At 38.8% G+C, this 18,008-nt stretch overlaps 1 protein-coding gene across 1 annotated transcript; it reads left to right on the top strand.

Annotated features, from left to right (window-relative positions):
- The first annotated feature begins 5,024 nt into the window (after positions 1-5,024).
- LOC109201814 (macrophage mannose receptor 1-like) lies at positions 5,025-13,847 on the top strand. Its single transcript, XM_019357469.2, has 4 exons — positions 5,025-5,121; positions 11,290-11,584; positions 11,989-12,272; positions 12,358-13,847. The coding sequence occupies exons 2-4, from the start codon at positions 11,311-11,313 to the stop codon at positions 12,544-12,546; spliced, it is 747 nt and encodes a 248-aa protein (XP_019213014.1). The 5' UTR covers positions 5,025-5,121; positions 11,290-11,310; the 3' UTR covers positions 12,547-13,847.
- Positions 13,848-18,008: the final 4,161 nt, after the last annotated feature.

The raw sequence follows: 18,008 nt of genomic DNA, 5'->3' as shown, positions 1-18,008 counted from the left end.
AAGGCAGGTTTTGCAGAAGTGAAACCGAAAGCAGAGCGAGTGCAAGCCAAAGAGTAGGGTGTTTATTATGCATTTATCTTTGATTTAAGCTTTTAGTAGAGGCTTTTGATCAAAACATTAATTCAGTAGAGTACACATACATAGTCTTGGTTCGGACATACACGTAACCACACACACACTTGGTTAGAGGGATCACTGATAGGGGAAAGTTGAGCATCATCATTTTAGGGTGACATTTAGTCTAGAAATCACACATATAGTTTTAGCTGTGTACGTGCGCAGGCCTTGTGTCTGGAGATGACGAGAGGTGTGAGGTGAAGCTGGGGTGCAGGAGAGGTCATGACACGTACACAGTACACAGCATGCATGCGCCCCCGCACGTACACACACACACAGATAGACTCATTTAGGTAAGAGTTTATAACTGCAAAGTTGTGCCTGTATGAGTGACATTTTGTGCAGAATGTGGACCTGATGTTCCAGGTAGATAAGCCTGGGCAGGATGGAGACAGGAAGCATCTGCCGTCGACGCGAAGATGATGTTCTATGTTAAAAGTCATTGTGGTTTAGGCTGACGTATGCTGTATTAAATCTGCCTAGCAACAGAAAAGGGGGCGGTACAATTCTCACCTCTATAAAGTCTTTGTTTTGACTTTTTGTAAGACAGTTCAATACTGATTGGGTTGTTGAACTCACACATGTGTTCATTAAAATGCCGTCTAAATTGCACACGCCTGGATCTGTGGTTATTTATGGATTCCTCTCTCAACATTGAACCCTAACACTTGGAAGGGAGAGCCTTCAGTAGGCTGCTGGGGGATTCCCATGATGCACTGAGTATTTCTTCTTCAGTCACCTTTCTCACTCACTATGTGTTAATAGACCTCTCTGCATTCAGTCATACTTGTTATTAATCTCTGGCTCTCTTCCACAGCATGTCTTTCATCCTGTCTTCCTTCTCTCACCCCAACCGGTGTTATGAGACAACTCGGGTGGACCCAGATAGACCACACGGACACATTAGATGACAGTGCAGATGGTTTATTTACAGTTTAGGAGAAACATTAACATAGTTCAGGGATTGTCTGGGAACTGTTGGAGAACTCAAATGGTCTACGGGAAGGAAAAGGAGCAGAGATTAGAGAATGAACTTGGAGAGTGGCAAATGTGGATTACGTGAGGTACAAGACTTGGAGAGCTTACTTGTCACAAATCTTGGTAACAAGCTTAACTGAGCAATGTGAGAAGCTGGTGACTGATGGCAGGTAGAGTGCAGGCTGGTGGCAGCGCAGGCAATCGAGGAAAAGACAAACTCTGTGGAACAAGCTGGTGGCTGTCTGCCAGACCTCTTCCTGTCAGAGTTTGCCCCAGTTTCTGAGTGTTTTTGGTGAAGGAAACTGAATTCACTGACAACTTGACTTTCTTTGCAATTTTTTTGTGACCTACATTTTTAAGTCTTATGATGGTCTGTCTCTCTTCCATTGTTAACTGCCTTTTTCTCACCATTTTTGTAGCAACACACTACTTTCTGCAATACAATACTGTTCAACTGATGCTCATGACAGTATGGTACCACGGTGTGTTCCAACACTGCTTTTATGCAGACAGAGTGGTTGTTTGTAAGTAATCCAGAGAAGTTAGAACATGCTGGCATTTATTTTTATCCTTAAGGCTAATATCCCATATTTAGCATGTTGCACTTGGAGCATATTTGTCTTCTCTCTCTGAAATATTACCCCCCCCCAAAAAAAAAGAAAAAGAAAAAGAAGAACCCAACAAAGTATGGTTTTGGATTCACTCTGATATCAACACACTGAGATCCCTACACAAGAATGTGGATGGGAGTTTTGGTACCTACAAGACAACAAGGCCATAAATCAGGTGCTGCTGGTTTGCACTCTCCCTTCTTTAAGTCTGACCAGAGGGCAAAAGATGGTTGCTGTGGTAATGGGGGCGTTGCTGGCAGAAGGCTTATCTCCAAATAAGGAGATGCTCAGAAAGCTGCAGAGAAAGAAATGTGAGCTGAAGTGCTGGATCTCAGCCAAATAAGGAGAACTGTGGCTTTCCTCCAACTCTTGACCAATCACCTTATCACATATGGTAAATGGCCTGTATTTGTATAGCGCTTTACTAGTCCCTAAGGACCCCAAAGCGCTTTACACATCCAGTCATCCACCCATTCACACACTGGTGATGGCAAGCTACATTGTAGCCACAGCCACCCTGGGGCGCACTGACAGAGGCGAGGCTGCCGGACACTGGCGCCACCGGGCCCTCTGACCACCACCAGTAGGCAACGGGTGACGGGTGAAGTGTCTTGCCCAAGGACACAACGACCGAGACTGTCCAAGCCGGGGCTCGAACCGGCAACCTTTACAAGCCGAACTCCCAACTCTTGAGCCACGATCGCCCCGACATATATTACTGTCTGAGTGTGGTGCTCTTTTAGATCATCTGTTTTTAACTCCAACCTTTGATTGCTTGAATAAAGAAGATAAAGTCATATGTTGAGTTTGGATCGCCTTCTCTCATAAAAGGACCCAGCAGAATTAGTAGCCCCAGCTTTCAAAGGCTTGGTCAACCTCCATTGCTGCAGCTTTAAATTGTTAACCCATTTTGTGCTCCCTGAAAAAGGCCATTTTTGCATAGGCATCAGTCAACAGATCTCAGCATAATCAGCTAAAATATCGATCTCTGCTGCACTTGATGTAACATTACTCTGACCACCACAGCCACTGTGTACCAGTCAATCACTGTTCTTTACTTTAAATCTACCACCGTACAGCAAACTAACTTGTTTATCCTGCACTAAACTGCAGAATATTTTCATGCAGCCTTTTAGATAGCATCTAGTCCACCACAGTTTGTTTGCAGCACATTTCATAATATAAAAAAAACATAATGTCACATGTACAGACCCAATATCTGGTTTAAAAACATTCCTTATCTTTAAATCTAACCTCTCTTCTTTCTCTCCTGTCCTCTTTCTTATCTTTCTCCATCTCTGACAGAAGTTAGTTCTCTTTCTTTTCTCTCCCCGTGAAATACAGCAGCTGGATCTTTAGCTAGTAACAAACTGTGTGACAAATTGTTTGTGTGCAGTGTTTGCTGATGTTTGTTGAACTGAAACGTGGTATTTGAATTACCTGACACTTACTATCACTCCCATTATGCTGCCTCCTCTTCAGTACGAGACCCAAAAGAAATATCTCACTTTATAGCTGCTAAATGCTCCCAAATACCCTTCAAATGTTTGTTAACATATCTGCTGTTATCTGTTAAGTAGTGAATCGAGGCCACGCTGACTTAAAAAAAAGATATAAATAAGAGCTGCCTATGGTGACAGAAAACAACATTATGAGTGTAGTAAGAATTAACCCAATGAGTACAGTGTCTGGCTGAAAGCTTAAAACTGAGGTGAAATTTCTTATAAAGTGATCATTTTTCATGGTTTCATCATTGAACTGTTTTTGCTTTGTCATTTATCATGTTCAAATATAAATAATATGAATAGCGACAACAGCTTTAACAAAAGGAAAGCAGAAGTAGCAGGTCCTTCTTGCCATTAAAAACGTAGTTTACAACATTTAACTGCTTCATTAGTACAATTAACTCATCTTAGTTTTTACTTTACAAACATAACAACACATTCATGTCTACAAACCAGTTTTGAATGTTGTTGCACCCATATAGGCAAATACGTCCATGCCTCAGTGACAAACAAAACATATTTGGTAAGCAGATGCATCATGTCTTTCATTGGAATGAGACAAGGCCAGTGACCTTGGGAGATTTTCCAGGATAATTCCATTTGTGTGCTTGTGTATCAGCAAAGATAAATTGGCCACACAACAAAATCACTTTATATCTATATCCATGGTGTAGACCAGGGGTAGGGAAATCCACGCCTCGAGTGCCCGTGCCCTGAAGGTTTTAGATGTGTCCTTGATCCAACACAGCTGATTTAAATGGCTAAATTAGCTCCTCAACATGTCTTGAAGTTCTCCAGAGGCCTGGTAATGAACTAATCCTTTGATTCAGGTGTGTTGATTCAGGGTGAGATCTAAAAACCTGCGGGACACCGGCCCTCAAGGCCCGGAGTTCCCTACCCTTGGTGTAGACTGTGCCACTATTTTTCTCCTTCGACACACGAACTGAAATCAGCTAATTGTAATACAAGTGGAAGTGGAACCTGATATGCGGGATCAGTAAGCAAGCAGACTAACAATTCTAAGGAATTAGACTACAATCTAGGGAACAATCGGTTATTGATTCCCTCTTACTTACAGGGCTCATCTGCAAAGTTCCTGAGCGATCTGGAGCTGATGTCATCCAGGCTTTTCTGGTCTTGATCTGATTTAGCTCTTTCTTCACCTGATCAGCAGTCAAGGAGAGAAGGGTGAGAGGTGATGGAGGAGAAACTAAGAGGAGTAAGATATGAGGTGTAATGGAGAGGATGGGTGGTGCAATTGGTAACAAGGAAACTGGGATATGGAGCAGCCTCAAGTGGTATGAAGAGGACCACTTCTTATTCTTGATGGGTAACAACTCTAAGAGATAGATGATTTGACTGGTGATTTGTTTGTTTGTTAAAAAAGGACATAAAAACACCCAATTTTGATAGGTCTTGATGCATTCTCAATCATCCAGGAAAGTAAATCTCCAAAAGTTGAATCTGTTCATCTGGACGTAGCGTTTTGTGGGAGAAACTGTTTATAAGGTTTGGGGAAACCTGCAGTCAGCTGAGACTGAAGAAGTCACTTGGATGAGTGACGAAACGTTTCTCCCACAAAACGCTACGTCCAGATGAACAGATTCAACTTTTGGAGACCCAATTTTGATAGTTATCTGAATGTAGGAGGTAATCACTGGAAGCAAGAACAATATCTGGAAGCTCAACTGTTTAACTTAAAAGTTATCCATCAGAATTTGAATGCTGCTGCTTTGCATCTTGCAGGGATTTAAATGACGTGGGAGACAAATTACTATTGGGCATAGGTGGTAGGTTTTGCAAGATCTCTTGACTCTTGAAATTGCATTGAAACCAATATTTGACAAACTTAAAGCAGAAGTACAACTATCAAGCTGAGTTTCAGAGGTATCCTGTAAACATCTGCCAAGGTGAGTGTTGTACATGACACCACATCTTTTATGTTACATATTGTGACAATATTAATGATCTTTGTAAATTTGATCCTTGAAATTTGCTTATCAGTCACATAAAAGTGTGGATGATGCTAAATTCTTTATATTACTGTGTATAAGCACCTCGAAAAGGCCAGTTCTCACCCAAGACTATTGTGTTCTGATTTGTCCTCTGCTTTTAATAATATGCAGCCTCATATTCTGAGTTTGAGACTGGTCTCTCATTTTAAACTTCCAGATCAGCCCTTGGTGCTGATTCCAGACTTTCTTACTGAAACAGATCAACAGGCCCTCTTTAATGGATAAATGTTCAGTAGAATTGTGTCAAGCTCTGGTTCACCTCAGGGCTGTGTTCTGTCACCGCTTTGTTATTACCCACACCAACAGCTGCAGGACTTCTTATGAGAACAGAATTTTAGTTAAGTTTTCTGATGACGCTGTCCTCTTGTCCTTGCTTCAAGCTTCTGAGTCTGTCAACGATCCTGGTTTACCCAAATTTGTGGTGTGATGATCACTAATCTAGACTTAAATGTGTCAGAAACAAAGGAAATGATTACTTACTTTAGATTCTGTAATACTGAGTATAAAGCCAGTGTTATTCACAACATGGACGCCCAGAAAGTGCAGTCTTGTAACTATCTTGGCACAGTCTTTGACCATCAACTCAAGTTCGATGTGAAACGGAGTCAACAGAGAATATTTTTGTTAAGAATGCTGAACTTTCTTAATGTTAATAAGAAAATTCTAAGTAACTTTTACTGTTCATGTATTGAAAATCTTTTAACATTTTCTTTTATCTGCTGGTTTAGTGTTTTATCTGTTAAGAATAGAAACTCCCTCAGCAGTATTGTTAATACCTGCTCCAAAATCACTGGAGTCAGGCAGATGTGTGTTCACTCTGGAAAAATCAGGTGATAAAGAAGGCAAAAAAAGATGATCACTTCTTGTCATCTGAGTTCAAGAACTTGCTCTCAGGTTGCTGTTACCTTGTACATCACTGTAGAACAAACGGGGATCATTTAGATAAACCTTTCTGTGGTTGTTCATTTTTAAACATTCCTCCTTGTTATTCTATTTCTTATTTTACTTTTAATGTATTTATTTATGTTTCACCAGATTGTTTGTCGAACTCTTCCTGGACATGTAACAGTGTTTGTGATTAGTGGTTGTGTGAGTTTGACACAAAAAACTGCCCCTTTTTGGGATTAATAAATTTAATCTGAATCAGAAAGGTCTGATGAATTAAGCAAAACAGTGAACAGATGACAGTTTTTTTTATTGTGTCCCTTAATTTTATAATATTATACCATTTTGCTGTTTAATAGAAACATTATGATTTCCCAGTTAACGGAAATAATTTACTCTGATTATATAAGTGTTAATGTGCTGAAATAATATATTTATAACAGTCTGACCTGCTGAGACTACATCTGAAATCGATTGCATAGCTGTTTGCCAACATTTTGTTATTAAAGTACATCATTCCTTTACTATTTTATTTAAATGACAAATCTCTTAACTTCAAGAAGTTACATGAAGCATCATATGAGTTGTTTACATTCAGAACGAATCATGGAAAGATTTTCCATGGAATCTAGCTCTGTTAAAATCAAGAAGCTTGTTACTCAGGTTCTAGAGAGACCTTGCACATTTGATTTTAGTTCTTGGTGCTTGTTTAAATCTTTAATGTCTGCTCAACCTTTACTATGTTTCAGCCTTACTTCAGGTAATTAAGAAGATCCAAACAGATATTATGATAAAAAAAAAAAAAACGTGACAGTCAGAAACACATTTCAGTCTCAGTAAACATCATCTTATTTTACAAAGTTGCCAAAGTGACTAAAGACTACAATGAAATATTTTTTTTTGTATTTTATCAGTTTTATTTTGTTAATTTTTGTGTAAGTCAACAAGGCCTTTTTATTAATTTTAGGCTAGTTTTTATTTGTTTTTATTGGTAATGAAGTTATTTAAATAAATGGGTAACTTTTTATTATACAGTCCAAAGGCATAAGTGCCCTTTAATTATGTGTAATTTTAGGTAACAAGTCAGGTTTTTACAGGAAACAAGTACCCTGTATTTTCCAAGGAGAAGGCTGCATTATGGAGTCACTTAATCTTGCCTAACTTGCAGGTTGTCCATACTTGAGGTCTTAAACTGTCAAGCAGTGCCTTGGCCAGCTGCTTGAAGAGGTATACCAGAGAGATAGAAGTCAAGAGAATATTAAGTCTAATTTAAGCATACACACAGACAAAAATGCTCTTTGGTTTTGTTTTTCTGCTGTTTAACGTTAAGGACAGAAAATGTTTAGTGTTAAACTAATTCACTGCAAATTTACAGTATCCCCCAGAGTCTGTCAGTCTTTGCAAGACGTATGAGCTGTAAGATGACTCTCAGGTGTGGGAGGTGTGCCAGTAGGAAAGCAGGTCTAATAAACCTGCATCCTGAGGTTTCTCATGCAGGATTAAAGGAGCCAGACTTTGTTTAGAGATCTAGAATTTTATTTTACACTGACCCTGGGTCAGTGTGTGTATGATACAGTTCAACTGAAGCACTGGAACTAGAAGAACTATAACCAGTCAGCAAATTTATTGGGAATATGTGGTTAACAATAATTATTTTAGTTAACTAGTAACTTAATTACCAATTAGCAATGACACAATATTTCTGTCCTAACATCATTTAAATAGTAACTATCCATCCATCCATCCATCCATCTATCCTTCCATCTTCTTCCGCTTATTTGGGGCCGGGTCGCGGGGGCAGCAGCCTAAGCAGAAAAGCCCAGACCCCCCTCTCCCCAGCCTCCTCCTCCAGCTTGTCCGGGGAGACACCAAGGCGCTCCCAGGCTAGCTGAGAGACATAATCTCTCCAGTGTATCTTGGGTCTGCCCCAGGGGTGGGACATGCCTGGAATACCTCACACAGGAAGCATCCTTGTCAGATGCCCGAACCACCTCAACTGGCTCCTTTTGATGCAGAGCAGCGGCTCTACTCTTAGCCTCTCCCAGATGGCTGAACTTCTCACCCTATCTCTAAGGAAGAGGCCTGTCACCCTTTGGAGGAAGCTCATTTCTGCCGCTTGTATCCGCAGTCTTGTTCTTTCAGCCACTATCCACAGCTCGCAACCATAAGTGAGGATAGGGATGTAGATCGACCGGTAAATTGAGAGCTTAGCTTTACACTCAGCTCTCTCTTCCTCAGTAGTTCATTCAATAGTATCCTATTTTTTGGAACATAAGGCGCACTGTCGATGAACGGGTCTGTTTTCATATATAAGGTGCACCAGATTATAAAGGCGCATTAAGCGAAACAAAACAGTCAGATAAGTCAAACTTTACTCGACCCATTCTTCTCGCTTCCTCCACTTCCGTACCATTGGTTCATTAGTGGTTAATTCTCTTACAGCTGCTCTATTCCCATGTTGTTGCAGTATATTAATGACTAACCTCATGTTGTGGATGGATTATCTCAGTTGATCTGACTGAAGTTTGGTCCGTTTACAGCATCCTGCCATGCGATTGCATTTGTCTCTAACCTTCGGGAACCCTCACGTTAACTTTTATTGAGTGGAAAAAAGTTAGCATTCATCCTCCAGCTTCACTTTGTTTATGTTATGTGTTATGTTAGCTGTGTCGCTAGCGATCACGTAGCACATCATTATATACCAGCTAGCCCAACTACAGTAACCCTACAAATGTCACTGCTGTTTAGTTTTCTGTCTTCATCTATGTTGGAAGTGATAGCAGAGCTGTTTAATTTTTTCAGAAACCTCTCAGTCAGCACATGCTATATCAGGTATGGAAACTAGCAAGCTAACTTCCTGTTAATTTCCAACCCAGTTAAATTTAATAAACTCTGTTTTCATGGATCCCTGGATGTTAAACTTAATTGTTACCAAAAGCAGCAACGCTGATCATTTTATTAAAGATGAAGACGGTTAGACGGTTTTTAACTCTCAGTGATGCTGCAGTGTTCGTCTGACTTTGGGACCTGAAGCAGACAGAGTTTTGGGCCCAGATGACTCAGAGTCTGCAAGGCTCCTGTCTATGGTAGCCATAATGCTCCAACAATCCACATCCATTGGCTTCGTAGCTTGCCAAAGTTGCACTAAAACATGTTTTAAAAGATTTTTGAGTGCCGTGTACCACATAAAATTGGTTTGAGGTCAGTAAGCACAACCAGAATTCATACATAAAGCCCACCGGATTGTAAGACGCACTGTCGATTTTTGAGAAAATTAAAGGATTTTAAGTGCACCTTATAGTGTGGAAAATACGGTAACTGCTATACAACAATATATGCTAAACTTTACGCACTAACTTTGATCTAGCAGCATAAAGATGGCAAAACATGTAACAATATCTACAAATGCATCTCCAAGCTTTTATATCAGGACTCATTTTACACTACACCAATATTTTTGAGAGCTTACTGACACAGGCTGACTTTTTACAGTCACTATATAAATGCTGTCCATTTAAATCATCTTACCTGTAAACACTGCCGTGTCCACTGGAAGTCAAAGTGGATTCTGTTTTCCCACAGTCCTGTTAGTGATCCTTCATCTGAATGGATGATAAAAACCTTCTGACTAGCTAGCAGTTTTAGAAGACCCTATTGCCCACATATATGGTGCTGATTATCGCTAATAAAGTCCATTGAATGGACTGATAACATATAAAGTGGATATCTCTTTCTTATTGTTAAATCATTGACCTTAACGCAAGCATGTGAGGCCTGTAGTTCTTTTGATGCTGTTCTGGGTTCTTTTATGACCTCACTGATGAGTCATCAACGAACTCTAGGATTAATTTAAATAGTAATTTGAATAGCAATTTAAATAACAAAAATATAAAATAAAAAAAAAAACGGACAGGTTCGCCGATGTTACAAGTTTCCTCCTTCCCACCATGGTTAGCTGGAGTTCCATAGCTTTAAAAAAGACTTTGTAATCCTTTCCAGCATGACGATGTCAAAGACTTTCTTTACCAGGTGTTTTGTGTTTGCATGACATGAGGTGTTGCTTTAAAACTGAAGTGGCTTTTTCCATAAAGCTTGGGTAATCATAGTCAATTCATGATTTGGGGTTGGGGTTGCATTTTCACAGCTTTTTTTCCACATTCAAAACTACCTCATACATGGAAATCACATGATGCTGATAAAGAAAACAGCAAAGCGAGTTACCAATTAATGAGACAACTAAAGTTTGTAAGCTGTGAGTTAAAAAGCAAAGAAAAAACAAAAAATGTACATTAAAAAAATCCAAAATGATGATTTCTTTTGAGTAAGAGCCAAAAGAGAAGCAGAAAGGTTGTAAAACTACATTTGAATGCTGGTGCTTTGCATCTTTCTGGGAATTGATAGAGATTTAATTTGGGCATTGGAAGCCAGAGCTATTGAAACGCTTCTAACATAGGTGGAGTCACCTATACTAAAGAAAAGCTTTGACAAGTGTTTCTCAGTACATGAGTATCTCACAGACTTGATGAAAAAGCATAATCAGTAGAAACTGAGCTTCAAAGCTTCCCCATTATCTGCTGCCAAGGTGAGTACTGCTATAGAAACTGATATACAGTGTAATGAATGGCTTAATATGCTGAGATTATATCACCTATTCATGTCGCTCTTCACTCGGAATGACTGTTCAGTTGTTAGCCAGATTTTTTTAAAAGATATTAATTTAGCCTTTTAGTCATTTGTACCATAATAATTAAGGCATGTGAAATTCTCGTAGGATGACGAGCAAGTGTATTAGGTAAAATATTTCGTAAAATTACTTTGACTAAATATCAGTAACATTTATACAGTACCTGTTCAAACCAAATCTCACCAAAATATCATTTTATTATTTTATATCAGTATGTATGTACATATCTTTATATAATGTAATTTTTCTTGTTTTAATTTGATGTATATTTAGAAATATACATGTTTGATAATGTTTATGATATTTATATTGAAAAGTTATTTTTATTCATTATATAAACTTTTCCTAACATTTCCTAATATATTATGTCCTACATTGTCATTGCTCAGAAAGATATATAGACTACATTATCAGTGAAATGTTGTGGCAGTGCAACAGTCTTCCCCTCTGTGATTCTTTTCCTTTCTCTGGCTGTGCATACCTTTTCATTACAGTGTCAAGGCATCCTGAGGAAGATGTTCATTCTCATCCCTCTGCTGCTTTTTCTTTCTTCTGTGTGTGGGGATCTGTTAAATTTTAAATTTTACACTGATTCTAACATGACAACTTGGACAAAAGCACAGACCTTCTGCAGGAAGTACCACACTGACCTGATCACAATCAGAAATGAACAAGAGAACACATTTTTCAATGGCCGAGGGTGGATTGGATTATATCAAGCTAATACAAATACATGGAAATGGTCCAGAGGAGATGAGATGGCTAGCTTCACCAAGTGGGATAGTTATAGTAAGTAACATGTTTTAAAACTCAAATACTTATCTTAGAATAACACCTGTTTAGGTGTGAGTGCAAGTTATTGATTCTTATTAGCTAATGGAAGATCAAATTCTTTGGTATTAACACTAGATTGCTTTGTATTGTAAAGCACTATATGTATTTACTTATTTATTTATTTGTTTTTTTTATACAACCACTTTTCATAGGCCACGTTTTCCCACATTTGGTGGTCCAGATTAGCAACTTCTCAGCATCTTTTGCAATTTTGTTAGATGTCCTGAGGTTGAAATTGCACTGAAAAAAGTATTCGCTGTTAAATACAAGATTTTTACACATATGATAAAAGATCAATACAAAAAGACTTCAGGCTTTTCTGGTAATTCATATCTCTTCTCTGCTTCTTCTTCTTTCAGAGGCAAGTCAAAATGGAGACTGTGTATTTAAGCAAGATGGCGTATGGCGGACTGATCCTTGTGATTCCAATCATTCTTTCATGTGCTATGATGAGAAACTGGTTTTGGTGAAGGAGAATAAGACGTGGGAGGAGGCATTAGACCACTGCAGGTCTCTGGGTGCAGTGGACACAAATGATCCCAACTCTCCCTACAGGAACCATCACTATGACCTGGCCACATTGATCACTACTGGTGACCACACCTACGCACGGGAGAGAGCACAACAAGCTACCACTGATGAAGTTAGACAGATTTCTACAGCTTATTTGTGTTGCTGAGAAACTCATACACCATGTTTACAATTGTCTCTCTGTTCAATGTTGGCAGGTGTGGACAGGCCTGTATAACCTGGCTGGTGAGTGGCTGTGGGTGGGGGGAGAACAGATGCAATATGAAAATATTCCAAGCTGCCCGACTAACGGCTTCTGTGGCGTCCTCGAGAAGAGTGGTACTGCATCCTATGGCATAAGAAACTGTCAGCGGAGAAGGAACTTCTTCTGTTACATAAAGCCGTAAAGCCACTTACTCAAGTTCTGTACTTTAGTATAATTTTGATTTCCTTATTGATGACTCTTAGTTTTGACTGCTCAAAAGTTTGTACTCCAACCCCGTTAACATTTTCACTGAAAATTCATACTTTCATTAGTCATATGTGAAAATAAAAAATCATGACACTGACAAACTTAGAAACAAGTATCTTTACATACAATTATAATTTTGTTTGTTAAACTTTACTTTATCAGAGAATTGGCATTGGCATGTATTCCCTCTTGCTCCCTGCAGTGCCCTCTACAAATTCTAAATTTCAGCAGCAGTGGAAGAGTTATCAGGTGGTACATGGGTTTAATACTTTAAAAAAAATTGTCCAATAATTTACTCAAAAAATGACCAAAAACACTTCATGTAAATTCCTTCATTATTTTTTCTTTGATTCTTTTACATCTTCTGCTTGTGGCAGTTTTGATCATTAAAGGCCACTGGTCTGATGTCACACCCCATGCTGTATGACAGGTGTAGCCAGTGATTGACAATGGCCAATTAATTTCATCGAAATTCTCTAAGTAGTTCAAATCACTGGTCAAAACATCCCTCTGTGTTCCATGAGACTGCAGAGAAGCATTTTTGCATGCACTGCAGTAAAATATTTGACCACCTTCAGAAATCTGCCAAATATTACCTTTTACTGGGACTCCGACATCAACTTTCAGTCAAAGAACATTTGAAAAAGCCTTTAAATGAAACTCCAATGACCAAAGTTAAAAAAAAAAGATGGTCTTAGATTGTTTTGTTCTGCATCTATTTTGATACTTGGTCATATTAGTGAATGGTATATAAACATAAGCTAATATACATAAGTATGTTTGCTAAGCTATCCAGTTTGTTCAGCTTAAGCTAGCACACACAAACTATAATGCAATGAAATTGGGGCAGTAATGCTACATATGTTAATGTTAACTTAACTACGCACAACAAGTTGCACAACAAGTGTGTTGTCTTTGTTATGCTGTTGTCATATGTTTCCTCATGTGAGTGTTCTGTTTTGTAACTTGATAGTCTGAGTTTTTGTATTGCTGAATTTCCCTCCCCAGTAGCGGTGGCCATATAAAACTTTATGAAGCATTGAAACTTGTATCAAAAAAGCACTCATTATTCCAGGCTTTTCAACACAGTCCTCTTTGGTGCCATCTGGTGGCCAATAATATGAAGCGCACTGACAACTTGAAATAACTTGCTTCATTGTTATTGCCCACTATACAGAGCTGAATTGACAGCTTCTGCCTAATTTCATCATATCGGGCTAACGTTGTGGTGCTTTGAACTGCTTTGTCTATTTGATTAATAAATCATTTAAAAGAATAAACTGTGTGGTCTCCCTTTGCTTCCATCTTCTTGACATTAGTAAACCTAATCAATTAAAACACACACACATATATATATTGAGGGTCCTTCGGAGTATCTTTGCTGTTCTTCAGACTGCACTCTTCTGGACAGAAATCTCGGATATTGTTCCTGGGATTTGCTGGAGCCACTTGCCAGCTTGGGGGTAACTGCACCTAGTGCGCAGATAACCACAGGTACTACTGATACCTTCATCCTCCACATCTTCTCGAGTTCTTCTCTCAGCCTTTGGTATTTCTCCAGCTTCTTGTGTTTGTCCTGATGTTGCTGTCAGTTTGTATAGCTACATCTATCTCAATGACCATCTTCCACTGACCAGTTGGTGTCCAGTTTGTCTGTTTGAAGTCCCACAGGATCGTAGCTCGACCATTCTCAACCATACTCGGTACAGATGTTCCTGTATACTATGCCGGCCACTTGGTTATGGTGTTCCATGTATGCCTGCCTGCCAGCATCTTACACCCTGCTGTTATGTTAATGACTGTCTCAGGGTCAACCTTACACACCCTGTACCTGGTTGTGCTTAGAGCTTTTTCTGTGCTGCCTTGATTAGTGCCTCTGTGTTGTCTTTTAGTCCAGCTTTGTCGACCCATTGGCAGGATTTCTGGATGTCAGCCACTTATATATATATATGTGTATATATCTACTTATATAATATAGCAATATATGATATAAGTATATACATGTATGGTATAATTGAGACTGATTGACGCACTACCAATGGCTCTACAAAGCTAGACTTCTGGCCTTTGCCCTGTCTAAATAATTTCAGAACCTTTACATCAAAAACAATCAAAGTTTGGTTTACAGCAAACAAACTTTGGATTCATATACACTAAATAAATAAATACATGTCAAGATATATTTTTGGAAAAGTGTTCTGTCAATGCACTTTTGTTTTTATCACACTTTGAAATTAGAGGAAATGTTTGAATATGAATATCTCAAAAACTATTAACAAAAAAAGCTTGAAATACAACAACATTTTTAACAACTATACCTGGCTAAAATGTTAATTTATTTAAATCCGTTTTGCAAATGGAAAATTCATCCATTATACAAAACTGAAAGAAAGAAATATTTATTTATCAAATAAAGAATAAAGGGGTATATAATAATTTAAAATTCAAAACTAATTAACGATCTATTGGTTTTAAAGAAATATTTAAATGTTTTATATCAAACCAAAACAATATCTACTCATGTCACTGTAGACTTCTTTTAGTAATGGAGACTTACAGATGGCAGCACTGAACATTTTTCACCAACTATTTTGATCAAAACCTTTATTAAAAATATTGTAAAATTGCAGTGACGGCTTTAGACATAAACTGACTCTGGAATTAATACTACCGTCTGTAACCAGGGGATGTTACACCCTGTATTAATGGACTTCCAAAGGTCCACAAAGAAATTTAGCATTTTTAACAGTATAAACTCAGCCACCTACATTTCCAAGCACCTTTCCACCATCCTACCTGCCTTTGTGAGGAATACACTCCATCTCATCAAAAACTCCACTGAGTTCACCAACAAGGTCCAGAAACTTACACTGGATCCAGATAAAACCATAGTGTCTCTTGATGTGGTCTTATGAAGACTGATGAAAATGATACTAATTATGGACTTGCATTAGATGTTACAACGTCAAATTTACTGGTATTTACACAAGTCTTGCAATGTTTCACACATCTGTGACACACTGTGTAACTGTGTGGATTTGATGGAAATCATACTCTAAGATTCATGAATTCAATATCACTGTTTAAGGACAATTAAAGCATCTATGTTGACAATATGCGTCCGATCATTGTGCGATCATTGCTCCAAACAATGAAAATAAAAGTGCCCTTCATCTAATTACATTTATAAATGCTAGTCCCTGCATCCTTATATTTTTGTGGGGTCTTCATAATACAAAGAGCTTTGAGGTGACTGTTATTGTGATTTGTTGTGATTTAGTGCTATATGAATATGAGTTTAATTGAAAAATTCAATTCAATTGCAATCATCAATAAAACATTCAGTAGTTTTTTTTCTATATTGTCAGTACTGTCGCAATTTTTAAAATATTTGTATTACATTCAATTACATTACATTACATTTTCCCAAAAACTCTCCATTTCCTTATCACACATACAAAAACATCCACTTTTATAGTTTGCTTGCTGTAGGTGGTGGGAACTTGCAGCAGGTGCGAACTAAAGGCACTAAAATGAAATCGAGTTCAGCTATTCACTAAAATTATGAAATGTCTTGTCTGTGCCTACATACTTGTCATGCTTCCTGTTTTAATTTGATAGTCCTTATCCCGTTCAGAGTTTTGCTTCCCCTTTCTCTCGTTATGTCAAATTAGGTCCAGCTGTGTCTCCCTCCTGTTGCGTATTGCCTCGTTACCCTCTGTTTATATATTGTGTGTCTTTTCCTTTCTTTGGTGTTCGGTGGTCTGTTTACCAAGTGTTAAGTTCATGTATTTCATGGTTAGGTTTTCCTGGGGCCTGTTCTTTGTACCTCGCTTACTACATCCAAGATCAAATGACACATCCAAGATCAAATCATCGCGCTAACTTTGAGCTCGCTAATCCGGTTCTCCGAACACACCTGTTGTTGACGATTAGTATAGCTGGATGAAGTAATCTGAGATCACTGGGTGGCTTAAAAGGGGCTACGCATCGATAGTAGAAACATTGATCGGCAACCCTGTGATTGGTCAGCGAAGATGTCGAAGGAGTGCGCACAGTATTTCATGGCAGCAGACCAAGAACTCTTGATTGAGGGATATCAGGAGTTTCAGAGTTTAATTAAAACGCAGGGGAACACTGCAAAGGCTGCAAAAGCAAGGAGAGAGGGCTGGCAGAAAGTTGCTGACAAATTAAACTCGTAAGTGATCCATGATATTACATTATATCATGTGATATTATTTTATTCCACATTATATTATATTACATCATATCCTCTTTCACATTAGAGCCACAACAGGACCCACTAGAACATGGGAAAAAGTAAAAGTGAAATATAAAAATATTCCACAGAATGGTAATATTTATCACTTATATTGCTTTTAGTCTATGACAAGAGACCCTGAAATAATCTGTTTGTTTGTTTATAACAGCAACCAAGAAAAGGGCAGAGCAAATAAAGACAGGTGGTGGTCCTGCACCCCCTCGTCACACCCCTTTTTGTACTGTGACATTTATTGACATTGTGGGTTTTTTTGTGTGTAGTTTGACATAACACTCCATCACTTTTACCTGTTCCCATCTTTCTAGTGCACCTTGTGACTGGGGATGGTAAGGGCTGGAAGGGATGTGTTTGATACCAAGTGATTGTAAAGTCTGCTTGAACAGTTTTGACTGAAAATTGCTGCCTTGGTCAGTTTGGACAACTCTAGGCAGACCAAATGTTGAAAAGAATTTAAGTAGAGCCTTAATTACAGTGGGAGCGGTGATTTTTCGAAGTGGTATGGCTTCAGGAAAACGGGTTGTGGCACACATGATTGTCAAGAGGAACTGATTACCCGCTTTTGTTCTGGGTAGAGGACCCACACAGTCCACTAAAACACGCTCAAAAGGCTCCCCAACTACCGGGATGGGTTTGAGAGGAGCAGGTGGCACTGTCTGGTTAGGTTTACCCACAATTTGGCAAACCTGGCATGTTTTGCAAAACTTGGCAACGTCTTTCTTCAGACCTGGCCAGAAAAAGTGCTGAAGAACGCGGTCATAGGTTTTAGTGATTCCTAAATGACCTGACCATGGGTGTTCATGCGCAAGCTGCAATATGCCACTCCGGTAATCCCTAGGAATGACTATTTGGCGTACCACCCCCCAACCCTCATCACCTCCTTCCTGCTGTAATGCAGGTCTTGAGACCCATTTCCTTAGTAGTAACCCATCCTCAAGATAAAACCTGTGTGCCTTTTTATTGTTTGTTAACTCGCTTACCTCCTTAAAACACTTAGCAAGTGACTCATCCTTTTCCTGAGCATGGCTCAAACACTCACGTGAGACTGGCAAAGGAAGAACCTCAGATAGAGTAGTCAGACCCTGTTCATCGAGTGCTGGTTTAGAAGGGCTAACAGC

The sequence above is a fragment of the Oreochromis niloticus genome, linkage group LG4, assembly GCF_001858045.2.
Source record: "Oreochromis niloticus isolate F11D_XX linkage group LG4, O_niloticus_UMD_NMBU, whole genome shotgun sequence".
Classification (NCBI taxonomy): domain Eukaryota; kingdom Metazoa; phylum Chordata; class Actinopteri; order Cichliformes; family Cichlidae; genus Oreochromis; species Oreochromis niloticus.
The sequence above is the reverse complement of the archived record's forward strand: the minus strand, read 5'-3'. Positions and strand labels throughout refer to the sequence as shown.